General features: G+C 49.6%; 1 protein-coding gene and 1 long non-coding RNA gene across 2 annotated transcripts in view; one reads left to right on the top strand and one right to left on the bottom strand.

The window, feature by feature from the left end:
* GPR137B (G protein-coupled receptor 137B) overlaps nucleotides 1-26862 on the top strand; it is a 68716-nt gene that overhangs the window by 3141 nt on the left and 38713 nt on the right. The window contains exon 2 of the mRNA XM_015126959.3: nucleotides 23723-23772. Coding sequence (XP_014982445.2) covers nucleotides 23723-23772 — 50 coding nt within the window. The remainder of the gene's footprint in view (nucleotides 1-23722; nucleotides 23773-26862) is intronic.
* Nucleotides 8017-11223, bottom strand: LOC144340221 (uncharacterized). Its single transcript, XR_013416002.1, has 3 exons — nucleotides 10920-11223; nucleotides 10507-10609; nucleotides 8017-10334 (listed from the first exon to the last, which is right to left on the bottom strand). It is a non-coding gene; the product is annotated as an uncharacterized LOC144340221 (long non-coding RNA).

Raw genomic sequence — 26862 nt, 5'->3', positions numbered from 1 at the left:
TTTACCAGAACTCTCTGAAGAAAGTACTGATATTGTCCCCATTTTCCAGAGGAGGAAACTGAGGCTGAGAGGTTATAGATGAGTTGCTGAAGGTCACACTGTCAGTGCATGGTGGAGCTGGGATTCAGTGCACATCTGTGCTGTCTGAGTGTGAGGCTTGTCTTTTTTTTTTTTTTTTTTTGAGACGGAGTCTCGCTCTGTTGCCCAGGCTGGAGTGCAGTGGCCAGATCTCAGCTCACTGCAAGCTCCGCCTCCCGGGTTTACGCCATTCTCCTGCCTCAGCCTCCCGAGTAGCTGGGACTACAGGTGCCCACCACTGCGCCCGGCTAATTTTTTGTATTTTTTTGGTAGAGACAGGGTTTCACTGTGTTAGCCAGGATGGTCTCGATCTCCTGACCTCGTGATCTGCCCGTCTCGGCCTCCCACAGTGCTGGGATTACAGGCTTGAGCCACTGCGCCCGGCCGAGGCTTGTCGTTTATGTACAGTATGTGAAACCTCTTTTTATTTTTTTTGAGAGAGAGCCTTGCTTTGTTGTGATCTGGATTCACTGCAACCTCCGCCTCTTGGATTCAAGTCATTCTCCTGCCTCAGCCTCCCGAGTATCTGGGATTACAGGCACCTGCCACTGCGCCTGGCTAATTTTTGTATTTTTAGTAGAGATGGAGTTTTGCCAGGTTGGCCAGGCTGGTCTCAAACTCCTGACCTCAAGTGATCCGCCCGCCTCGGCCTCCCAAAGTGTTGTGATTATAGGCGTGAGCCACCATGCCTGGCCATGAAACCTTTTAACAATGGGAATACATACCTACCTCTAAATGCAACCTCATGTTCTCCAGGAGCGCAAAATCAGGTTGCAGAGAATCAAAGTATACATACAGCACAGTTAAGGCACAATTTGGGGCACTGAAGGGAATGGATATTGAAGCATCAGGAGACTTGAATGAGACAGGAGTCCTCTGAGAAGAAGCAGGTGTCTCGAGGCTGAAGCTGGGTGGGGGAGGAGGAGAGGACGGTGGGAAGGAAGCTGTGGGACAGTTTGGGAATTGGGAATGAATTAGAAGGGGAGGTCTGAGATGGGGAGGAAGCTTTTTCCTGTTGTTGTCAGTACTTTGTCCTTTTGTGGGGTCCCTGTACCTGGGCCTTACTCATCTCACCCTCCCTGGTGACCCAGAGGGCACTGTTACCCCCCAGCTGAGGCTCAGAGCGGTGAGAACACTTGCCCACACTACCCGCTCTGAGCCTCCATGCAATGCACACGATGCTGCAGAACGCAGCCCCAGCTGCCCTTGGGTACACATCTGAGGGTAATGCAATCCTGAGAAGACTCAATTTGATTTACTTCCCCCTAAATCACTGCTTTTAAATTCTGCCAGGTTAAGTCTCTTTCTACACCAGTGACCTCTTGGGCAGATCCTATGGCTTTTTAGTTATACTCGGTGATTATTATTACTATTATTCTTTTGGAGTCTGGCTCTGTCACTCAGGCTGCAGTAGTGTGATTTTTGGCTCACTGCAACCTCCGCCTCCTGGATTCAAGCAATTCTCCTGCCTCAGCCTCCTGAGTAGCTGAGATTACAGGTGTGTGCCACCACACCTGGCTAATTTCTGTATTTTTAGTAGAGACAGGGTTTCACCATGTTGGCCGGGCTTGTTTCGAGCTCCTGACCTCAGATGATGCGCCCGCCTCAGCTTCCCAAAGTGCTGGGATTGCAGGCATGAGCCACCGTGCCCAGCCCATACTCCTTTAGGGGTCTCTGCTCATGAGGAATTGTGGTGCCGTCCACCTCCAGGTTTTAGGGTAGAGGCTCAGAAGCAAAGGCGGTAGCTTCTGTGCCCAGGCAGCTCTTGGGCAGACAGGTCTGTGCCCTGCAGGGGCAGAAGTTGGTGTGACGGTGGGCTCGGTGACACCTCAGCAGCCGTGTATCCCAGCCCTTCTTCCTCGGAATTCCCAGCCTGGAACTCAGACTCTCCAGGTTCCTGAGTTTGGCAGAATGGAACAAGCTGGTTCAGCTCTGTCTTGGGCCCCATGACAAACTCCTGCCATTGCAGTCACATGGTTTGCGGAAGGAAATGGAGAAGCAAGTTCTCTCCGTGGGGAGAGGTGCTGTGATGAACGGACACTGATGTGGGAACTGAGACCTGAGACCTCACCACGCCCTGGAGGGCAGATGGGAAGCTGACATTTATCGGGGTCTGTTCTGTTCTGAAACTCTGCTAGGGACTTCCACACCCTCCACTCAGCTGCAGCAGGGATGGTTCGTGAGTCATGTGGTCCTGTGGGATGGTGCCAGCGGCTCGTGGTGAGGGCCCGCGGCTCATGGTAGGGGCAAACGGTTGGTGCTGGGAGCTCATGATGGGCACTAGGCCAGCAAAGCCTTATGAATCAGGAGGCAGCCCTGGGAGTGAAGGAGCAGGGTCCCTGGGTGCAGATCTGGGTTCCAATATGGGCTTGGCCTCCAGTGTGGGTCCCATGGCCAGTCACCACCTCTCCGAGGCTGCTGCTTCACCAGGGAGGCAGAAACCGTAATACTCATCCCACGGGTTGGTGTGGGTTAAAGGAGATGCTGCGTGTCCTGAATCCCTTTGCTCCTCTCCTCCCTTGGCTGAGATTCTCACTGTATGTTGCCTACAGCTCTGAACCCGGGCTCCTGCTTTGACACCCAGCCACTGTCCTGAAGGTCAGGTCTGCGGGCTGACCCTGCCCTTTTCCAGCCCACTGTGCTATCAAAATTACTTTTCCACCAAACAGCAACTTTTCTGTTTGTAAAATGGTGGTGACTCTTGGCACACCCGTAGGGAGCATGTGGCAAGCCTAATCGCAGTGCCTGACATGAGAGCGGAAGGCACTGGGGGTCCAGCAGCCCAGTCCCCCCTTTGCAGATGAGCCGACCAGTGGAGGAAATGGTCCCAGGCAGCCCAGCCAGGCGTGCAGAGGCAGGACAAGTCCCGTGTTTCAGGCTGACCGATCCTGTGCTTGCTGCACACGCCACACTGACTTGAAGTGGGTCATAGTCCTCATTCTTGCTGGTAGGGAACTAAGAGGCCCCTGAAAATCGAATCCAGGACCCAGTCCTCCACGCTCAGAAAGGGACGTGGGTGATTGCAGGAGAAAGGGGCTTCGGCTGTGGCTCTTGGCAGTCAGTTTAGTCAAGACGTGTTTGTCAAATACCTGTCATGTGCCAGGCCCTAGTCTAGGAGTTGTGAAGAGGGAAGCTTCTAGGCCTGTTGGTGATTGTGAAGAAGTAAGAGGCTTAGGAAACAGACAAGGCGGACCAAGGGGAAGGACTGTGCTCAGCCTGACCTCTGAGCCCCGCACCCATGGCCTCAGCCCCTGGCACCGGCTCCCTGCGGAGACAGCTCAGTGGGTTGATGGCCAGCCAGAGCCGTGTGTGCGCCTAGGTGTGTACCTTTGTATGTGTCTGTACGTGCATGTGTGCCTGTGTGCACCTGTGTGTGTATGCGCATGTGTGCCTGTGTGCACCTGTGTGTGTATGCGCATGTGTGCCTGTGCATGTGTGGCTGCGTGCACCTGTGTGTGTATGTGCATGTGTGCCTGTGTGCACCTGTGTGTGTATGCGCATGTGTGCCTGTGCATGTGTGGCTGCGTGCACCTGTGTATGTGCATATGCGTATGTGCCTGTGTGCACCTGTGTGTGGGGGAGGTCTGTGTATGTGTGCCTGTGTGTATACCTGTGTGTGTGTGCCTGCCTCTGTGTGCCTGTGTCTGTGTGAGTCTCTGAGTGTCTGTGCATGTGTGTGCCCGTGTGTGTGTCTGTGCCTGTGTTTGTGTGTTTGCGTGTTTGCCTGTGTTTGTGTGTATGTATGTGCCTGTGTGTGTGTGTCTGTGCCTGTGTTTGTGTGTGCCTGTGCCTGTGTTTGTGTGTGTCTGTGCCTGTGTGTGTGTTTTCCTGTGTTTGTGTGTATGTATGTGCCTGTGCGTGTGGAAAGGTTTCCTTATTCTCATTTGGTCTGCCGTTCACCCCCAGCACCTCCCTGTAGGCCACTTTCTAAATGTACAGCCCAGTTTCCCGAGCCCTCTCCTCGAGCCGTGGCAGCGTGCTCTTCTCTCTGCAGCTGAGGCTGTGGCCTCATCAGTGCCTCGGTGATGCCCTGCAAACCAAGGGGGAACCAAATCCTGTTAATGCCCTCAGCACTCGGGAAACAATTAGGCCCCTCAGCACATTCAGCATCCAACCCCAGTGACCACCAGGACTTCCCCACGGCAGAGGCTGGGCTGAGGCTGCCGCCGCAGTCTCCATCAGGAGTGCCCCACTGTCGGCTCCGAACACTGTGGTACTTGCAGGCTTTGCTAGAGCTTCTTGCTCACCTGCCTTTCCGTAGTCAGACAGGTGGGAACTGGTAGTGACCAGCAGGGAGGCAGGGCCGGAGCGCTGTCCTGAGGCTAGTGCAGGTTCTCAGGGGAGTTCCAGGGCCCAGCCATGGCTGTCCCGCTGCTGCTGTGCCCACCGTCTTAGCCCCAGGCTAGCTGCTCGGCATGGAGTGATGGGGAGTGGAGGGCAGGGGTCATGACGGTGAGGGGAGAGCTGCCCAGAGAGGAATATTTGCAAGATCCAAGGCCCCTCAACAAAATCTCACTGCAAGCATCTTAGGGTTTTGCAAACAACAACGTCATGTGATCCCAAGGGCTGCTTTTTTCAGGCTGTTCCTGTTGGCCTTGCTTTTCCAGTGACAAGAGGAAAGCCGGTTCCTGGTTGGAAGGTCTGTCTGGGTCCTGACATTTGGCTGGCCAGTTCTCTCAGTACAGAAATAGCCCCAGCAGACTGTTTAGACAGTACCTGGGACAACAGGATTCCCCGAAGGCTGCAGAGGCTCGTAAATATTTCACTTTTTATGTTTCCTGCGGCTGAAGTTTAGAGTCCATTAACCTATGAGGACAGATGAAGCCCAAATGGTTTTACTCTGCAAGTGGGTTGATTATCTCAAGCTTGTGTGGGTCAGGATTTTAGGCCTGTGAGCCACATATGGTCTCTGTTGCATATTCCTTTTTTGAGACGGAGTCTTGCTTTGTTGCCAAGCTGGAGTGCGTGGCATGATCTCAGCTCACTACAACCTCCGCCTCCCGGGTTCAAGCGATTCTCCTGCCTGAGTCTCCCAAGTAGCTGGGACCACAGGCATGCGCCACCATGCCTGGCCAATTTTTGTATTTTTAGTAGAGACAGGATTGCACCATGTTTGCCAGGATGGTCTCAATCTCTCGACCTTGTGATCCACCCGCCTCGGCCTCCCAAAGTGCTGGGATTACAGGCATGAGCCACCGTGCCCAGCCGCATATATATATATATTTTTAAACAACAACAGCAGCAAATGCAATGCATTAAAATGGTAAAAACCGTTCTTAGCTCACAGGCTTTACTGAAACAGCTTGTGGGATGGACTTAGCCTGCAGGCTTTAGTTTGCTGACCCCTGGGTTAGGACAGATTCACTATTTGTCACCAAGATCCCCCTCCACCATCATCACCTTTACCATTTTTGCTAAGGCAAGTCAGAAACAGGCTTCAGTTTCTCTCATGGTTTAGGGAGTTTCATGCATTCAGTGAACAAGCTGTAGTGATCCCTACACACAGGTGTCAGGGATCAGAGGTAGGAAGCTGGGATTTCTTCCCTGAAGGGCCATGGTCAATTGGGAAGGACAGACAGGTAGAAAGGAGAGGGCTGGGAGCCACCTGTACCTCTGGCACATAGGAGGGACCCTCACCATGGCTGTCTGGGCTGGGGAGGCAGTCTTGACATCATGTGATATTATCAGCTCACTCTTTCCCTCGATTTTTTTCTTTTTTTTTTTGAGACGGAGTTTCCTTCTGTTGCCCAGTCCAGAATACAGTGGCGCAATCTCAGCTCACTGCAACCTCTGCCTCCCGGGTTCAAGTGATTCTCCTGCCGCAGCCTCCTGGTTAGCTGGGACTACAGGCATCTGCCACCATGTCCAGCTAATTTTTGTATTTTTAATAGAGACGGGGTTTCACCATGTAGGCCAGGATGATCTCGATCTCTTGACCTCGTGATCTGCCTGCCTCGGCCCCCCAAAGTGCTGGGATTACAGGTGTGAGCCATTGTGCCTGGCCTCCGTCCTCGAATTTTAAATGGCATACACACATATGAGGCTGAGCTACACAGTCTGCAAAACACAGGGTGAGAAAAAACCACACACACAGTGGAGTCCGCTCCGTGGGCTGTTCCCACCCCATAGGCTACTCTCCCTGGCGCCTTGGACTCTACTGCCACAGCTTCCTCGTAGCTGTCAGAGGTCATGTCCCATCAGGCTGTGTGGCAGTCCGTTTGTAGTGCATGAGTCGTGGCAGATAAGGAGGGAAATGGGCAGGAGTGAGTGAGCCGTGCCGTGAGTCAGGCCCCATCAGGACCACACTCATTTTCTGGGAAGACAGCACACATCTGTCTCTGCGAGAGGGCTGCGTCCTCCCAGCTTTCACAAAGCAGCATAAAGTGCAGCTGGAACATGGAGATTCATTTCATTTATTCAACAGGTGTTTTTCTTTTTTTAATTAAAAAAATTGTATTGGCTGGGTGTGGTGATTTATGCCTGTAATCCCAACACTTTGGGAGGCCGAGGCAGGAGGATCGCTTGAGCCCAGGAGTTCACGACTATCCTGGGCAATGTAGTGAGATCTCATCTCTACAAAAAATTAAAAAATTAGCCAAGCATAGTACCTGTACCTGTACCAAGCATAGTACACACACCTGTAATCCCAGCTACTACAGAGGCTGAGGTAGGAGGATTGCTTGAACTTGGGAGATCAAGGCTGCAGTGAGCCGAGATCGCACCACTGCATTCCAGCCTGGGTGATAGAGCGAGATCTGTCTCAAAAAAATGTACTGGGGCCAGGCACAGTGGCTCGTGCCTGTAATCCCAGTACTTTGGGAGGCAGAGGCGGGTGGATCACCTGAGGTCAGTAGTTCCAGGCCGCCCTGGCCAACACGGTGAAACCCCATCTCTACCAAAAATACAAAAAACTAGCCCGGCAAGGTGGTGGGCGCCTGTAGTCCCAGCTGCTCAGGAGGCTGAGGCAGGAGAATGGCATAAACCAGAGAGGCGGAGCTTGCAGTGAGCTGAGATCCGGCCACTGCACTGCAGCCTGGGCAACAGAGCGAGACTCCATCTCAAAAAAAGAACAAGAAACAAAAATTAGCTAGGTGTGGTGGGCACCTGTAATCGCAGCTGTTCAGGAGGCTGAGACAGGAGAATTGCTTGAACCCGGGAGGCAGAGCTTGCAGTGAGCCAAGATCGCGCCATTGCACTGTAACCTGGGTGACAAGAGTGAAACTCTGTCTCAAAAAGAAAAAAAAATGTATTGGGCTAGGTGTGGTGGCTCACATCTATAATCCCAGGACTTTGGGAGGCTGAGGTGGGTGGATCATGAGGTCAGGCGTTCGAGACCAGCCTGGCCAACATGGTGAAACCCCATCTCTACTAAAAATACAAAAATTAGCTGGGTGCTGTGGCAGGCACCTGTAATCCCAGCTGCTTGGGAGGCTGAGGTAGAATTGCTCGAATCTGGGAGGCGGAGGATGCAGTGAGCTGAGATCACACCACTGCACTCCAGCCTGGGTGACAGAGCAGGACTCCATCTCAAAAGCAAAACAAAACAAAACAAATAAAAGAAAGATGTATTGAAGCAAAATTGACGCAATATGAAATTAACCATTGAATGCTTGCAGCTGAGTGATGTTCAGTGCATTCACAGTGTTGCGCAGCTGTCACCCCTATCTAGTTCAGAACATTTTTATCACCCCCAAAGGAAACTTTATGCCCATTAAGCAATCACTCCCCAGTTCCCGTCGCCCCAGCCCCTGGCAGCCACCCATCTGCTTTCTATCTCTGTGGATTTACCTATCCTGAATATTTCATATCAAAGGAATCATACAATGTGTCTTCTTGTACGTCTTCCCCTTTCACCTAGCATAGTGTTTTGAGGTTCGTCACATTGTAGCGTTTATCAGAACTTTGTTCCTTTGTGAGCTTAAATAATATTGCCCTGCATGAATAGAGACATTTTATTTATCCATTCATCCGCTGGTGGACATTTAGGTTGTTTCATCAGGCGTGTTTGGGTGCTTGTTGTGTGCCAGACACTGTGCAGACTGTTTGAGGTCAGATTTAGATTCTCCCTCCGTGGAACTCAGCCTTGAGCAGGGAAAACAGACTTCATGTCAATGATTTCTCCATTGTGCGATTGACTGGCTGATGTGACTTAGTGGCTGTCCTCACAGTAGAGATAGGAAGTGTGAGATGTTTTCAGGGGAAAAAAGAAGACTTAATTCATTCCTTCACCTCTGTGAGTCCCCCCTCTAGGATACGTGTTTTAAAAAGAACCAGTGGTTTTTGCTGCTATTTAAATGAAAGTCAAATCCAATTAAAAAATCTCACTGTAATGAAATCAAAATATTTCCCAAACACAGATACTCACTATGAAGCAGTGCCAGCATGGCTGTGGAGGAACTTCTTGGTGGAAGCCGCCACCTGTGATTTGGGCTGTCGGGTTTCCACCCACCATTGTCCGGGTCCTGCTCCTAGGGCCCCTTCCTTGGGTGCCACCAGGAGGCGAAGGCCTAGGTTTAGGTTGACATAACAGGTGTATTTTCACCAGAATCAGATTCTGGGGCAACCAAGTGGGCTCCTGGCTAGTCTTGGGTTTTGTATGTGGAAGCCCCCAACCTCCATGTCCTCCTGGGCCCTGCTCCAGGTTAAGCTGGAATTTCTGGTCTGCCTGGTTTGTTCTCAGCGAATCATGGGGTCCAGACCAACATGAAGATGGAAGGGTGGTGCTGGGTAACCCCCACTCCTGCGCCGTGGGGCCGTGCACACCACGCGTCACCCCTCCTCCCAGGACACACGGCCCGTCACGGCCTTGACAGCATATATAGTGTCTCTCCCAAGTTCTCTCTGCTTGGGGTCAGCTAGTCTCAGTTTTTTTCATTATTCCTGGAGGAATGTGGGTGTGTCTCCTGCCATCCTGGTTGCTGTTCCCGAAGGCCCCAGTGAGCTGGGACAGTGTCAGGAGCAGACCAAGGCCCTACCCCTAGTGAGGAGCTTCCCCCATTACCCACATGGCTTCTCCTCAAGGAGGCCCGATGATCATTCTCTCGGTGGCAGGACACAGGGAGTATCATCTAATACCAGACATGTCCAGCAAGGGCAGGAGTTCCCAGGGCAGCCTAAAACCTCAGACCTCTCCTCACTTCTGAAGCAGAAAGTTATTTTGTGAGGAGGGGAAAAAAACAAACTGGAGTATTTTCCCTGTGAATTTATTTTGTAGCTTTTGCTTAATTAGCCAGCAAGAATCAGGGCACAATGGTACGACACCACACACTGCCGTACGCGGCCCGGGACCCTCCTTCACAGGGCCATGGGACCCCGCGGGCCAGCGCTCAGCCACCGGGAGAAACCCATCCTCTGTGCTTCTAAGGTGTCACCTTCCTTAAGTACATTTAGAACAATTAGGGGCAGGGCCCTCGCTGGTAAACTGTGAACTGCAACTTGTGGCTGAGCAGTTAAGAGACATAATAATGACGGTAGGGCCTTGTGTGGCCACAGCCCTTGTCATTCCCAAGGCCAAAGAGAGAGAATCCTGCCAGGGAGGTAGGTCGGAATTATTTGCCTCCACCTCTGTGCGGAACTGATGCTGAGACGGACTCCACCCAGGCGGTGGGCAGGCGGGCAGGCCGGTGCGCTTCTGTGGCTGAAGCGGCCGGGCCGCAGCCGTTCCTGCAGGGCTTCCAGGGCGGGGGACACGGGCTGCCCTGGGAAGGAACTTCAAGTCGTGGAGCTGTCAGAGTAGAAGCAGCTTAATGAATATTTGTCCCAATGCGTTCATCTTGTGGATAGACACTGAGGCCTAGAAAGGTCAATGGAGCTAACCAGGAACCAGCAACGTAGGCTCCTGGGGGTTGACCAGCCTTGCCCCTGAATCCAGGTGCTCAGGGGACAAGAGACAAGTCAGAAAAGCAGGGAGACTGAAGGACGGCCTTTGGTGTGGCTTTAGGTTGACTTTGAGAGCCACAAAGGGTGTGGGTGGGAAGTGTGCTCTCTACAGAGTCCAGCCTCCTCGCGTGCTGCCTGCTGGGCTGACTTATCAATGTAGGGGCTCAGGGCCACCCCGAGTTCTGCCTTCTGGGGGGCCAGCCTGCATTGGCGCCGTTGGATGGAGTGAAGCTGTTTATGAGGACAGGGAGGCTCTCATGAGCCGGTGGAGGGGTGGAGGAGGTGAGAGGTGCTTGCTGCCTGGGGAGCTGGGCTGCTGGGAACAGGAAGAAGAGGAGCCGTTGGGAAGGAGGGCAGCCAGTGGAGGTGCCCTTTATCTGTAAAGGTGAAGACCATTATCCATTATCATTTATGAAATGAGGAATGCCTTGTGAGGACTGACAGTAGGGACATTTTGGGTGGGAGCTGAACTCCTGTGTCATGGGGTGCACATAAACACATGCACACATACACATGCACACACATACACACAAACACACACGTACACACCTGAGGAAGGATCGTAGGTGCCAGGTGAGCTGAACAGGACCATGCAGCGGAGCTCTCAGAAGGGCCAGAGAAGGGCGCAGACACATCCAGGGGGCTCTGAGGTCTACAGAAATCCAGAGAGCCAATCATGGTTGGCCTCTGATCACATGGGAAGAAGCTTACTGAAGTCTGGGGGCCCCCATTCCAAGGGCCAGCACGAGGCTGGGAGCAGGCAGGACCAGCTTCTTGGGCCACTGCTTGCCATGGTCACAGGTGGGAGGTGATGCTGTGAACACCTGACCCTATATTCCAGTGACCCCTCTCACACCTGGCCAGCCTGGGACACAGACCAGGCACACCTTGGCTTCAGGCCACCGCCTCCCAGAACTTGATGGCATGGACAGCGTGCTTGCTTGCCTTTTCTGGCCAGTTACCTTCACTGCCACGGACACAGGACTATGAGTGGGGCTGTGGTGGTGGTTATCCAGGTCCTGAGTCCCTGGACCTACAGCCCACAGCTGACATTTGGAAGAAAAGAACATCCTAACGCAGGCGTAGAGGCGCTGCCCTTGCTCGCACTGTCTTGGAGACTCAGCCTCAAATGCAGATCCCCTCCCCGCCGCAGAGCCGCCTCGTGTATCTTCCGGGAACCCTGCAGAAAGGAGGACTCCGGTGTCTGGATTTCGGGGACTCTGACTGTCTTGTCGCCCTGCTCTGGTGAGTGAAGATGCTCAGCATATGGGAACAGACTGAAGCAGCTGACTAATGACTGTTGCCTGGGGAGACCAGGGCCTTGGGGTTTGCATAATTTCCCCAATATATCAGGAAGTGGGTAGCGCAGAGGGACCAGGAGAACAAATATCGAATGCGTCAGTGGTTCTTAACCTTTTTGAGTATGAAAGTTCCTTTTATGGTTAAGAAAGCATCTGTGGTCACAGTTGGTAGTCGTTGTGCATTTAGAATCATGGTTTGGGAACATATACAAGGACTAATAATACCAACAGCAGGGGTTGCAGCCACCCACGTGGTACTTATCAGGTGGCAGGCATTTGTCTTAAGTGCTCTGCATGTCTGTTAATTCACCAAACGCTTATGAAAACCGGGTAGATGGTGTTATTAGTCTCATTTTACAGATGAGGTACTTGAGGCACAGAGGGGTCATGTGACTTTTCAAGGCCACACAGCCAACAATTAGTGGAGCCAGAATTCAAGCCCTGGTAAGCCAGCTCCAGATTCCACACTCTTAACCATCCCTCTGTATCCCTCTGCCAGAGAGGGCTACACAGCTATGGCCTGTTATATAGGAGTAGCGTCGTCTGTCAGTATACGTGGGGGACTGGTTCTAGGACCCCCAAGTATGTCCAGACCTCCACATACTCACATCACTGCAGAACCGGCATATACAAAGAGTTGGTCCTCCTTATACTCAGGTTTTACATCCTGAGAACATCATAGTTTTGATTCCCATTCAGTTGAAAAAAATCCATGTATAGGTACACCCATGTGGTTTAAACCCATGCTGCCCGGGGGTCAACCGTGCTGTGCCTTAGTGAAGATGCATGAACTAGACCTGTGTGTATCAACATAGATATATTCCAAACATCTAATCATGGGGAATAAACAAACTGCAGAAGGCTATGGAAGGTATTAATGCATCCATATAAAGTGCAGAACCGTGCCGGACAGTACACTGTATCGTTCATGAATACCCGTGTACCTAGTGAAAGCCTGCCTGGGCTTAAAAACACCAAATTCGAGATAGTGATTACTTTCCTGGGAGCCAGCGGCACCAGGAGGGGCAGGCTGGGAGCTCCAGCAGTGTCATTTTTATTTATTAAACCACAGCTGGGGCCAGACATGGTGGCTCACGCCTGTAATCCCAACACTTTGGGAGGCTGAGGTGTGCGGATCACGTGAGGTCAGGAGTTTGAGACCATCCTGGCCAACATGGTGAAACTCTGTCTCTACTAAAAATACAAAAATTAGCTGAGTGTGGTGGTTGGGAGGCATGAGAATCGCTTGAACCCAGGAGGCAGAGGTTGCAATGAACCGAGATGCTGCCACTGCGCTCCAGCCTGGGCGACAAAAGTGAAACTCTGTCTCAGAAACAAACAAACAAACAAAATATAGCTGGAGCAAACGTGGCAAAGTGTTAAGGATGGAGTGCTGGGTGCATGAGTATTTGCTGTTATTTGTATATACATAAACGATTTTATAATATAAAATTTCAACTTGCCATGCATTTGTAACATTTTCAGATGAATTTGCATACATACGTTTTGAACCAGCGTGTGTGATAGAGACTGGTTTCTTTAGTCTGGAGTCTGTGCTTGGTGCATTGAGAGTTTCAGACCCCCTCAGTTACTTCGAGGGTCTCCTCAGGGGTCTCAGCCCACAGGCAGGTAGGATCAGGATGCACCCCTTTTGAGGATAGGGGGATTATGAAGTGTCCAGAGAGTGGTGGCACAGAAGTGGAGACACTAGGGTGTCCAAATGTGGCTCCTGGCTTCGGGGAGATGATTTATAAAGTAAAATGGCTTCAGAGATTCTGAATCAAGCATGGTTTAGAAGCATCGTGCTTCGTTGGCTCATCACAGGCACTGCCGCCAGGGACATTGGAGGTGACTTCTGTTGAGTTTTGCTGACTGCACAGGAGACACTGTCATACCCACAGAGAACAGCAGGGGACATTTCTGCCAGAAACATCACTATGACATAGTAAAAATGATTGTAACCCAGCAACTCAGGAGGCCGAAATGGGAGGATCACTTGAGTCTAGGAGTTCAAGACCAGCCTGGCCAATGTGGGGAGACATCATCTCTAAAAAATAAAAGAAATTAGCCAGGCATTGGGCTGCACCTGTGTATAGTCCCAGCTACTCAGGAGCTTAAGGCAGGAGGATCCCTGGAGCCCAGGAGGATGGAGGCTGCAGTGAGCTATGATGGTACCACCGCACTCAAAGCTGGGTGACAGAGCAAGACCCTGTTTCTTAAAAACAAACAAACAAAAAGATTGTAAGACAGCAAATGTCAACTTGAGTTAGTAGTTGAAAAAAATAGGCTGGGCGGGGTGGCTCATGCCTATAATCCCAGCACTTTGGGAGGCCGAGGCAGGCAGATCACAAGGTCAGGAGTTCAAGACCAGCCTGACCAACATGGTGAAACCCCGTCTCTTTTTGTATTTGTAAAAATACAAAAATGAACCAGGCATGGTGGTGAGTGCTTGTAATCCCAGCTACTCGGGAGGCTGAGGCAGGAGAATCGCCTGAACATGGGAGGTGGAGGTTTCAGTGAGTGAAGGTCGTACCCACTGTACTCCAGCCTGGGCAACAAGAGCAAAAGTCCATCTCCAAAAAAAAAAAAAAAAAAAATAGGCGAGCAGGAGTTCAAAGGGTGGGAACAAATCAGTGACGCGTGAACAGACTGATTTATGAGGGCAGGGGGCAGAGTCCAGCAGCTGCTCAAAGGCCTTTCTGCTTCTGTCGAAACAAGTACGTCACATGCAGAGTTCTAGGCCCTCCTGTGTCGTCCGAAGGATGGGGTGAAGGCCTGGGTTACCGAGGGGGCACGAGGCACCCACAGGTCGGGGATGAGGAGGCCTTGGCCCATTGTGGGAGCGGGTGGTGCGGAAAGCCCATGAGGGCTCTTGAACATTCCCCAGCACCTGACAGCGGCCAGCTGGGGACATCTTCCAGTTGCAGCTCAGCCTTCAAAGTCAAAAGCCAGCATCACCCACAGCACCATCCCCAGATCCATTCTAGGTTCTGCTGAGGTTTTAGGTGGGACTTTCAGAAGCAGAAGAAACGATGCTAAAACTGAAAGGAATTTGCCACTAGGGAGAAGTGCTTTCTTTTCACCGGATGACAGACTTCAGGGTTTCTGATGAAAGTCACTGCAATTTCTTCTTTCTCCTTCAGGCCTGATTCTGCTCCCCTCCCCTGTCCTCCCATCCTTTTTTGCCACAATGGGGGAAGCCCTGAAAAACCCTGGTGTTTTCAGAGGCTGTGTGGAGCCCAAGGAAGGGGAGGGAAAGGAAGTGGGGCTGTCATTTACTGACCATTCAGTTCCTGATCGGGTTCCCCAAGAAGCAGCTGGGACTCTCCAACCTGAGCTCACTTCCCCTGGGGTCTCTGTCGTTAGGCAGATGGCACCCCCATGGCTGTCCCTGCCATGCTCCCTCAGACCCCTCCCTGCTGCCTCAGTTTCTCGGCCTCCACCCTTCCCTGCCTCCTGCCTCTCCCTGCCTACCCTTCTCTGGACCCAGGCTCCTTCTGTCTGCCTACAAGCATGCTCAGGTCTTCCCATCTTAAAAACCAGGTCTGAACCCCCTGAAAACCTCTCTCTTGGATTTCACAAACATGCGCTTGTGGAAAGCAGTTTATGCTCTTGAACTGACTCACTGCTCCCACTTCCTCCTGCTGCCATCCAGGGCCTGCCCGTTCCCCCTCCAGCCTCCCTGTCAGCTGAGCCCGCCCTTGGCCAGGCCCTATGGCAGCTCAAGGTGAAGCGGTCCGGTCTCTCAGCCGCACTGGACACCCTGACTGTCCCCTGCCCCGGGCCTCTCTCCCCTGTAGTCTTTGAGGCCTTTACCACTGAGGGGACTGCTCCTTGACCTCCTCCCTACTCTTAATTTTTTTTTTTTAATAACAGCTTTATTGAGATACAATTCACATTTTCTGTGCTGTCCCTATCTCAAAGTGTACCATATTCAGAGTTGCGCAGTGACCCCACAGTCCACTGTAGACCTTTTGCACCCCAGAAGGAACCCCGTGCCTCTTAGTGGTCACCCTCTATTTCCCCGCCATGCCCTCCAGGCCCAGGCATCCTGAATCTGCGTTGGGCCTCTGATTTGTCTTCATTTTCACCTTCTCTGTCAACCCGTGGTCTGCAGCCTTTGTTTTGCTCTGTACCCCAGGGACCCCTCTCACAGCACAGGTCTGCATTCCAACTGTGCCAATGCTCCCCCGAAGCCCTCCACACCCTTACCCTGGATGGCAGCCTCTTCCTGACTGGTTTGCGCCCCAGCCCGGCCTTCTGCTGCCCTCCCCAGCTCCAGGCTCCTGCAGCACCTTCTCTCCTCATCCCCTCCCTCACCGCTCCTAAGTCCACATGCAGGTTCACACCTCCTCATACTTCCCACACCTCCTCATACCTCCCACAGCTCCACACACACTTCACACCTCCTCATGCCTCCCACTCACACCTCCCACTCACACCTCTTCATACCTCCCACACCTCCACATGCTTTTCACACCTCCTGTTATGGCTTGGCTGTGTCGCCATCCAAATCTCAGCTTGAATTTTATCTCCCAGAATTCCCATGTGTTGTGGGAGGGACCCACAGGGAGGTAATTGAATCATGGGGGCCGCTCTTTCCCATGCTATTCTTGTGATGGTGAATAAGTCTCACAAGATCTGATGGGTTTATCAGGGGTTTCTGCTTTTGCTTCCTCATTTTTTCTCTCTTGTCGCCACCATGTAAGAAGTGCCTTTCGCCTCCTGCCATGATTCTGAGGCCTCCCCAGCCATGTGGAATTGGAAGTCCAATTAAACCTCTCTTTCTTCTCAGTCTTGGGTATGTCTTTACCAGCAGTGTGAAAACGGACTAATACGGTAAATTGGTACCAGGAGTGGGGTGTTGCTGAAAAGATACCCAAAAATGTGAAGTAACTTTGGAACTGAGTAACAGACAGAGATTGCAACAGTTAGAGGACTCAGAAGAAGACAGGAAAGTGTGGGAAAGTTTGGAACTTCCTAGAGAATTGTTGAATGGCTTTGCCCAAAATGCTGATAGTGATATGGTCAATAAAATCCAGGCTGAGGTAGTCTCAGATAGAGATGAGGAACTTGTTGGGAACTGGAGCAAAGGTGACTCTTGTTATATTTTAGCAAAGAGATTGGTGGCATTTTACCCTTGCCCTAGAGATTTGTGGAACTTTGAACTTCAGAGAGGTGATTTAGGGTATCTGGCAGAAGAAATTTCTAAGCAACAAAACATTTAAGAGGTGACTTTAGTACTCTTAAAGGCATTCAGTTTTAAAAGGGAAACAGAGCATAAAAATTCAGAAAATTTGCAGCCTGACTATACAATAGAAAGGACAAACCCATTTTCTGAGAAGAAATTCAAGCAGGCTACAGAAATGTGTATAAATAGCAAAGAGCCTAGTATTAATCCTCAAGACCATGGGGAAAATATCCCTAGGCTATGTCAGAGACCTTCACGGCAGCCCCTCCCATCATAGGCCCTGAGTCCCAGGAGAAAAAAGGGGTTTTGTGGGCCGGGCCCAGGGTCCCCATGCTGTGTGCAGCCTAGGGACTTCGTGCCCTGTGTCCCAGCTGCTCCAGCCATGGCTGAAAGGGGCCAATGTAGAGCTTGGGCTGTGGCTTCAGAGGGTGGAAGCCCCAAGCCTTGACAGCTTCCATATGGTATTGAGCCTGCAGGTGCACAGAAGTCAAGAACTGAGGTTTGGGAACCTCCGCCTAGATTTCAGAAGTTGTATGGAAATGCGTGGATGCCCAGGCAAAAGTTTGCTGTGGGGGTGGGGCCCTCATGGAGAACCTCTGCTGGGGCAGTGCAGAAGGAAAATGTGGGGTCAGAGCCCCCACATAGAGTCCCTACTGGGGCACCACCTAGTGGAGCTGTGAGAAGAGGGTCACTGTCCTCCAGACCCCAGAATGGTAGATCCACAGACAGCTTGCACCGTGCACCTGGAAAAGTCACAGACACTCAACACCAGCCTGTGAAAGCAGCCGGGAGGGAGGCTGTACCCTGCAAAGTCACAGGGGCGGAGCTGCCCAAGACCATGGGAACCTACCTCTTGCATCACCATGACCTGGATATGAGACTTGGAGTCAAAGGAGATCATTTTGGAGCTTTAAAATTTGACTGACTTGCTGGATTTCAGACTTGCATGGGCCCTGTAACCACTTTGTTTTGGCCAATTTCTCCCACTTGGAATGGCTGTATTTACCCAATGCCTGTACCTCCATTGTATCTAGGAAGTAACTAGCTTGCTTTTGATTTTACAGGCTCATAGGCAGAAGGGACTTGCCTTATCTCAGATGAAACTTTGGACTGTGGACTTCTAGGTTAATGCTGAAATGAGTTAAGACTTTGGGGGACTGTTGGGAAGGCACGATTGGTTTTGAAATATGAGGACATGAGATGTGGAGGGGCCAGGGATGGAATGATATGATTTGACTGTGTCCCCATCTAAATCTCAACTTGAATTGTATCTCCCAGAATTTCCATGTGTTGTGGGAGGGACCTGGGGGGAGGTAATTGAATCATGGGGGCCAGTCTTTCCTGCGCTGTTCTCGTGATAGTGAATAAGTCTCAGGAGATCTGATGGGATTATCAGGGGTTTCCGCTTTTGCTTCCTTCTCATTTTTTTCTCTTGCCACTGCCGTGTAAGAAGTGCCTTTTGCCACCACCCGTGATTTTGAGGCTTCCCTAGCCATGTGGAATTGTAAGTCCAATTAAACCTCTTTTTCTTCCAAGTCTCGCATATGCCTTCATCAGCAGCATGAAAACAGACTAATACACCTCCTCATACCTCCCATGCCTCCACACTTTTCACACCTCCTCACACCTCCACACACCTCCCATACTGCCTCACACTTCCTACACCTCCCATATCTCCACACACTTTTCACACCTCTTCCCATCTCCTCCCACCTCCCGCACCTCCCCATGCATTCCTACACCTCTCATACCTCCTCATACCTCCCATGCCTCCTCACACTTTTCAATACCTCCTCACACCTCCCATGCCTCTCCACACCTCCCCATGCCTCCCCACACTTCTCACACTTCCCATACCTCCTCACACCACTGGTACTTATTACTGACATGTCTGTCTGCCTGTGTATTTCTCTGGGACAGGCCCAGCTTCTCCTTCTTTTTACAATTCTTGGGTCCAACCCAGTGTCTGGTGCAGACTTAATGCTGAGTATCAGTTGACCTGACTTGAACACCAGCAGTCGGAAAGCCAGGATGATGTAAATTTTCATCTGGCCTCATTTGTTCCTTAGCCTCTCATAGGGGTCACATCTCCCTCTTTTTCATTCTCGTACATCTGGGGACACTGAGCAGGGAGTGCCCACTCTGTCAAAGCACCAGAGAGTATGACAACAGAATTAATGTCTGCTTCCCCACAGGAGCCGTCGCCCCTCCCAGCCAAGTTCCTGCCAAGGTCAGTGGGAGCCAGTGCAGACTGGCAGAGATGGGCAGCCGGATATGAGAGCCCGGCCAGTCAGAGAGCCAGGGTGAGCCAGGAGGTTTAGCTCAAGTTCCGGACACCCATCAGTCTTTAGTACAGTCTCTCAGAACACACGGGGAGTGGGTGGGAGAGTTTATATTTCTGTTTTTGAAAACTTGGTTTATGCCCTTTAATTAACGAGGGCAAAAGTTGTACTGAAATTATATGTGTGTGTGCTGATATTATCTCTATAATAAGTTATATAGATAATGTAAGTGCATATATATATTATTTCAGTTTCACATGCCAGGAGTTAAAACACAACTTTAAGGAACTTAAGTTTAGGGATTAACTTGAAGGATTAAGGAAGTTTCTAAGCACAGCTTGAATAGTGCCCAGATGAATTCAAGAGAGAGAGAGAGAGAAAGAGATAGATACATAGATGGATGGATGCATGGAGTTTCGCTCTTGTTGCCCAGGCTAGAGTGCAATGGTGTAATTGTGCAACAGTTCAGCTCACTGCAACCTCTGCCTCCCGGGTTCAGGCAATTCTCCTGCTTCAGCCTCCCAAGTAGCTGGGATTCCAGGCATCTGCCACCACACCTGGCTAATTTTTATAGTTTTAGTGGAGACAGGGTTTCACCATGTTGGCCAGGTTGGTCTTGAACTCCTGACCTCTGGTGATCCACTTGCCTCAGTCTTCCAAAGTGCTGGGATTACAGGTGTGAGCCACTGCACCCAGCCCGAATTCAAGATATATTGCCACAAATTATAAGAAGTGGATAGAGTTTTTCAAAATCATGGTCAAGGCTTTTATTTTGATGTTGTTAGCACTGTGGCTTTGAGCTTGGGAGGATCAAAATGACTGATTTAACATCAGATTGTGCCTTGATATGCTGATGACTTTTTCCCTTCAGGCAGGGAGGTGGATCTAGTGATGAAATGAGTTGAGGGTTTGTGAATTATCCGCTTCTTGGCTGGCGTAAGTCATCCTTTCCTTTCAGGGCTAGAATGGTGAACTCCAGGGCCCTCTTGTACTCAGTGCATTGCTTGATCTGTGTTCATGTTCGTGGGGTAAAGGCTGGGGAGCATCTTAAAGTTGCTGCTGCTTCTCCTTTGTTGTTGTTATTGTTATCATCACTCTTATTAAGGCTGCCGTGAACCTTCTGTTCATACTTGGTTCCATAGCACAGTGCTTTGCAAACTCTATTCCCGGGAACACGCATTAGGAAGACTGTAATTGGTCAAATAAATTTGGAAAACCACTGTCTACCGTATGTTTCTCTTGAAGGTTGACAATGTATCTGCCTTTGAAAGGCTCTGAGAATTCCTGCAGGGGGAGACAGTTTTCCTAGCAGTTTCTGAACTTGTTTGATCACATGACATTTATTTTCAGTAATATTTCTTACTAATTTCTAGTTCTGCTGGGACAACTGGAGGAGGCCTGCCTCAGAATAAATTCTTACAAGTGGAATTGTTGGGGCAAAGCATATGAACATTTATGTATGGTGGCCCGGAGCGCTGCAATATAGCCGCTTTATGTGTTGGGTAAGAGTAATCCAGGAGCGTTGAACTGAGTTCCCTACCACTCAGTAAACCCCACTAAGTGGGCAAAATACCAAAACAGATTTTTATATTGAACGGGTCAAACACTTTTTTAAAAATTCTGTAGTTTCTTCTTCTTACTTTGGCATTTGTGAAGAAGCCTCAGTTATTAAAAGCAAGATCCCTCAGGACTGTTTAACAGAAGGGCATTGTTCTACGTTGCATGAAATCAGTAGCATATTTTGTAATGGAACTTTGGAGTCATGTATTAATCTGTTTCTTGTTTCTAAGAGAGGTTGTTTGGTAACATGTCCTTTTATGGGTATCAGAGAAATACCAAAGGTGATGTGTCTTGACTGAAATCCCGTGGGGGGTTGTCAGATAAAGCAGAACCAGGACTTCTTTAAAGGAGGGTCGCTGTATTGAGCCATCTGTTGCGCCATTACCAGAGAAAAATATTTTAATATATACATGGTGTAAACCCCTACCTCTTACCTATTTCCAAAAAGGATTTATGACAAAGAGAAAACTCACAGCAGAACCAAATAATTCTTCTAGAAGGTTGGAAGGCTCACCTGTGAAGCTCGGAGGAGGTTATAAAAGGGAAGAGGTGCTTACTTAAAAGTCTTTAGGAATGACGGGGCACAGTGGCTCACGCATGTAATCCCAGCACTTTGGGAGGCCAAGGTGAGTGGAGCACTTGAGGTCAGGTGTGAGCCACCGTGCCTGGCCATCATAAGATCATTATTTTATAGTTTTTTTTAAGAGCTGAGGCCTCACACTATGTTGGCGAGGGCGGTCCCGAACTCCTGGGCACAAGCGATCCTCCCACTTCAGCCATCTCCCTGAGAAGCAGCGGAGAGTGGATGTGACCGGGGATTCATGAGGCAGAGGAGGACCAGGCGGATATGCACGTTGAGCACTGGGGTTCAGGAGCTTCAGGGGGCTGTGGGAGGAAAGGCCCCGAGGCTGAGGGTGGGTTTAGGAACTCCATGGAGAGCAGTTTGCTTGCAAGTGGGGAATCTGAGTCTTCTTTCCCCACCCCAGCTTCATTGAGGTATAATTGACAAAGATGGAATATATTCAAAGTGTGCACTGTGATGTTTTGATAATACATATACATGAGGAATGATTCCCACAGTCAAGCTAGTTAATAACATATCCATCACCTTACATAGTTGCCCACCCTTGTTTTGTGGTGAGAACACTTAAGATCTCTCTTAGCAAATTTCAAGTATACAATGCATTGTTACAGACTGTAGTCACCACGCTGTGGAACTCGCCAGGACTTACTCAGCATGGCTGGAGGACACTACGCTAAGTGAAAGAAGCCAGGCACAGAAAGACAAATAGATCCCGCTTATATGTGGAATCTAAACAGGTTCGAACTTGTAGAAATAGAGAGTACAGTGGTGGTTGCCAGGAGCTGGGGGATGAGGGGGCTGTGGGGGGAGAATGGAGAGATGTTGGTCAAAGAGTCCAGACTTGCTGGAATGGGGGTCTTCAGCTACTCGACAGATTGTTTCTGAAAAGCTATCCTGTCTCCTCCAGTCTTCCACACCCTTTCTGTCTTCTCCCAGTACTGTACTGCAACCCTATTAAACCCCAGGGCTCTGTGTGCTCATGTATAACTGCTCCATGGGCTACCCCAGTCCCCAGAGACCCCCCCGCCCACTGAGATCCCCATGAGCCTGGGCCCCTGCTTGAATCTCCAGCACATGCTGTAGCAGTAGCAGCCTCCCTGTCTGGGGAGTGGAAGCGTGCGTGGACGTCTACTTTCTGCCTCCTCTTCACCTTCTCGAAGGCTCTGCCAGGCCCTCTGCCATCCAGTGTGTGTGGGCAATTCAGCAATTGTGAAGACTTAGAAAAGAGCTTGAGAAATGCCAGTCTGCAATATTTCTCTTTTAGAAAACAGTCCAGTGTAATACTTCCATAGTCCAGAGACGTTTTGTTATTTTAAATGTACTGCAATGTTGGAGGCCTGGGTAGGCAGACTTACTAATTTGGTGCCAGCAAAAATGCTAATAAAGAGAGTGGACTGCTTATCTTAAATAAGAATCTTAAGGCCGGGTGTGGTGGCTCATGCCTGTAATCCCAGCACTTTGGGAGGCTGAGGCTAGTGGATCACCTGAGGTCAGGAGGTCGATACCAGCCTGGCTAACATGGTGAAATCCCATCTCTACTAAAAATACAAAAATTAACTGGGTGTGGTGACACCTGTAATCCCAGCTACTCGGGAGGCTGTGGCAGGAGAATCACTTGAACCCAGGAGGCAGAGGTTGCAGTGAGCCGAAATGGCGCCATTGCACTCCAGCTTGGGCAACGAGAGTGAAATTCCATCTCAAAAAAAAAAAAAAAATCTTAAGAGAAATACTTGGCCATGGTAGACTAGTAATACATTTACTTTTGTTTTCTTTTCTTTTTTTTTTTTTAAATTTATTTATTATTATTATACTTTAAGTTGTAGGGTACATGTGCATAACGTGCATGTTTGTTACATATGTATACTTGTGCCATGTTGGTGTGCTGCACCCATCAACTCATCATTTACATCAGGTATAACTCCCAATGCAATCCCTCCCACCTCCCCCCTCCCCATGATAGGCCCCTGTGTGTGATGTTCCCCTTCCTGAGTCCAAGTGATCTTATTGTTCAGTTCCCACCTATGAGTGAGAACATGCGGTGTTTGGTTTTCTGTTCTTGTGATAGTTTGCTAAGAATGATGGTTTCCAGCTGCATCCATGTTCCTACAAAGGACGCAAACTCATCCTTTTTGATGGCTGCATAGTATTCCATGGTGTATATGTGCCACATTTTCTTAATCCAATCTGTCACTGATGGACATTTGGGTTGATTCCAAGTCTTTGCTATTGTGAATAGTGCTGCAATAAACATACGTGTTCATGTGTCTTTATAGCAGCATAATTTATAATCCTTTGGGTATATACCCAGTAATGGGATGGCTGGGTCATATGGTACATCTAGTTCTAGATCCTTGAGGAATCGCCATACTGTTTTCCATAATGGTTGAACTAGTTTACAATCCCACCAACAGTGTAAAAGTGTTCCTATTTCTCCACATCCTCTCCAGCACCTGTCGTTTCCTGACTTTTTAATGATCGCCATTCTAACTGGTGTGAGATGGTATCTCATTGTGGTTTTGATTTGCATTTCTCTGATGGCCAGTGATGATGAGCATTTTTTCATGTGTCTGTTAGCTGTATGAATGTCATTTTGATGGGGTTGTTTGTTTTTTTCTTGTAAATTTGTTTGAGTTCTTTGTAGGTTCTGGATATTAGTGTTTTCTTTTTTTTTAACCATCCTTTACTGTTAAAACTGTATGTGCAATATAAGAAATATTTGGCATAACAAATGTGGATGTTTCCATTACAAAATACATGCCCCAGCACCGGGGGCTGCACGGGCAGAGGAATTCCCAGTGATGGTATCAGTCTGGTTCTGTCAACCTGCCATGTTTTTCTGTCGTTGCAGGTGATTTTCAAAGCCAAGTCAAAATATTCTCCAGAATTACTCAAATACCGGTAAGTACCGCAGGGCATCTCTTTCTGTGGTGGAAGGGGAAAGTGCTGACATGTGAGTCTCATCTCTCCGTCAGGGTTTGCACACATCGCTGCTCTGTGAGCCGCCAGAAGCAGTCCTGCCTGCTGGCTGGCTGCCCACAAGCATCGTGTGCATTGCCGGTGACAGTCAGGTCATCGAATCATGACTTCATGAATCATGGGGGCTTGCATCATACTTACCCAGTTCGGAAACAAGAGCCTGGTGCCTTTCCTAACAGGAGGAAACAGATGGGAATAAAATAGGTGTATGTTGCCTCTAAACCTTTCTGAGAAGTAAGAGCCTCAGCAGAAGGAAACAGGGTTCCTTGAAGATGCGGTGCTTTGCCAGGTGCTCCCCGTTCCCCATCCTGCCCCTCCCATGCTCCCAGTGCAGGTGCAGTTGCAGGTGTAGGTGCAGGTGCGGCTGCAGCTGTGGAAGGGCCTTGCCCCTGCAGCCTACCACCTGGTGGCCTTACGTGCCTTGTCTCAGCTGCTGGTAGGCTCCGGCTCCTTGTTTTCCGGAACTTCAGAGCCCATTGAACCCTAAGTTGCTACACAGCTACTTGAAAGGTATCCATCCACATCCAGAAATACCGTTCTGACCATTCAGTGCTCAGTTAGGCACCATGAGGAAGAATGTATTATAGTTGAGAAGTGGACACTATATTTGTAAAGATGGCTTAACACAAAGGCTTGCAGAATCAGGCAAAGCAGGATATGTAACATGCCAAAAGCATGGACACCGGGAGGCATGGACATTTTGTGGAAGAAGAGAGGCTTGTGCCGGAGTGTAATCTGGAAGGGAACCTCTTAAGTTATGTGAAGAGGGGGATCTGCATTTTTTTTTTTTTTTTTTTTTTGAGACGGAGTCTCACTCTGTCCCCCTGGCTGGAGTGCAATGGCGCGATCTCGGCTCACTGCAAGCTCTGCCTCCCGGGATCACGCCATTCTCCTGCCTCAGCCTCCCGAGTAGCTGGGACTACAGGCGCCCGCCACCACGCCCGGCTAATTTTTTTTTGTGTATTTTTAGTAGAGACGGGGTTTCCTGACCTTGTGATCCGCCCGCCTCGGCCTCCCAAAGTGCTGGGATTACAGGCGTGAGCCATCGCGCCCAGCCTGCATTTTCCTATGTAGGGGTTCATAGCTCTCCCCAGATTTTCAAAGAGGCCTATGACTTTCCTAAGGCCAAGAACCAGTGGCTTAAAGAATACTCAGGTTTGGCCGGGCATGGAGGCTCACGCCTGTAATCCCAGCACTTTGGGAGGCCAAGGTGGTCTGATCACTTGAGGTCAGGAGTTCGAGACCAGCCTGGCCAACACAGTGAAACCCTGTCTCTACTAAAAATACAAAAACTATCTGGGCGAGCTGGCGCACATCTGTTGTCTCAGCTACTTAGGAGGCTGAGGTGGGAGAATCACTTGAGCTCAGGAGGCAGAGGTTTCAGTGAGCCAAGATTGCACCACTGTGCTCCAGCCTAGGCAAGAGAGTGAGAATCCGTCTCAAAAAAAAAAAGGAATGGTCAGGTTTGACTGGGGTTGGGGGAGGAGAGCAGCCCTCTGGAAGAGGCGAGGGGGTGCAGCGTGAGTCCAGGGGTTCTGGCGTCTCTGCCCAGGAGAACTCCACTGCCTCTGGCAAACATTTCTGAAAAGGTGACTCTGGCCATCACCTCCTTGGGTCAAAATGAAAAATTATTTTGTCATTTTTTAAAATATGTTAAATCGTATACATATTTTATTTAAATATATATCATCTAAAAATACATAAAGACTTTTTACTTAAAATTCTGAAGGTGTAATAGTTTAATCCTGAGTTTATATCCAAGGAAACCAGTTCAGAAAGTTTCTCTGAAGTTCAGAAAGTTCTGTGAAGGTGCCTGGGCCAAGATATAAGTCCCAAGACTCACCATCCCGGGCTTTGTTTTGTTTTTCACTTGATCTTGCTGTCTCCCTTCACTGCTTTGCACGTGGCTCAGTTCACGTCTCTGCCAGACTCAGGTGGAACTTCAGCATCTGCTATGAAATGATGTTGGTCCCAAGGAGAGCAATTTAAAGTGCAGGTTGAGTGTCCCTAATTTGAAATGCTTGGGACCAAAAGTATTTCAGATTTCAGATTGGATTTTGAAATATCTGCATATACAGGCTGGGCACAGTGGCTCACTTCTGTAATCCTAGCACTTTGGGAGGCTGAAGAGGGTGGATCATTTGAGGTCAGAAGTTTGAGACCAGTCTGACCAACATGGTGAAACCCTGTTTCTACTAAAAATACAAAAATTAGCTGGGTGTGGTGGCAGGCGCCTGTAATCCCAGCTACCCAGGAGGCTGAGATGGGAGAACTGCGTAAGCCTAAGGGGTGGAGGTTGCAGTGTGTGGAGATCACGCCACTGCACTCCAGCCTGGGCAACAGAGCGGACTCTGTCTCAAAAAAAAAAAAAAAGGAAAAAGAAATATTTGTGTATACATAATGAGAGATGAGGGGATTGGATGGGACACAAGTCTAACATGAAATGTATTTATGTTTCAGATACACCTTATACACATCTCCTGAAGGCAATTTTATACAGTATTTTTAATAATTCAGCATAAAACAGTTTTAACTGTTTTGACTGCAATCCATCACATAAAGTCCGGTGTGGAATTCTCCAATTGTAGCATCATGTTGATAGATGCTCAAAAAGTTTCAGATTTTGGAGCATTTCAGATTTTGAATTTTCAGGTTAGGGATGTTCAACCCGTATAAAGTACAAGTAGACAGTTCCCTCTCTTCTCCAGTAACAAAATAGTAGCCTCGCCTCGGCATCTATAGTCTTTGCCCTGCATGCCCCCAACCAGAAATGTACGTCAAAGCATGAGTGAAGATGGGTGTGGAGAACATTCTGTCTGATTAGATCATGGAACTGATTTTATCTTGGAAGCAGTTGAGGCTAGGGTAATTAAGTGTCTTCTAAAGGTGGAATATGAAAGCAGTGGTCAGAAGGGAAATTGTTTAAAAAGCTTTCAACCTCTGAGCACAAGGACTGGGGTCTTCAGGTGAGAAGATATGTGCGTGGGGCAGTCCTCGCTTGATCCTTGAGCC

This window comes from Macaca mulatta, chromosome 1, assembly GCF_049350105.2.
Source record: "Macaca mulatta isolate MMU2019108-1 chromosome 1, T2T-MMU8v2.0, whole genome shotgun sequence".
In the NCBI taxonomy this organism is placed as follows: domain Eukaryota; kingdom Metazoa; phylum Chordata; class Mammalia; order Primates; family Cercopithecidae; genus Macaca; species Macaca mulatta.
The sequence above is the reverse complement of the archived record's forward strand: the minus strand, read 5'-3'. Positions and strand labels throughout refer to the sequence as shown.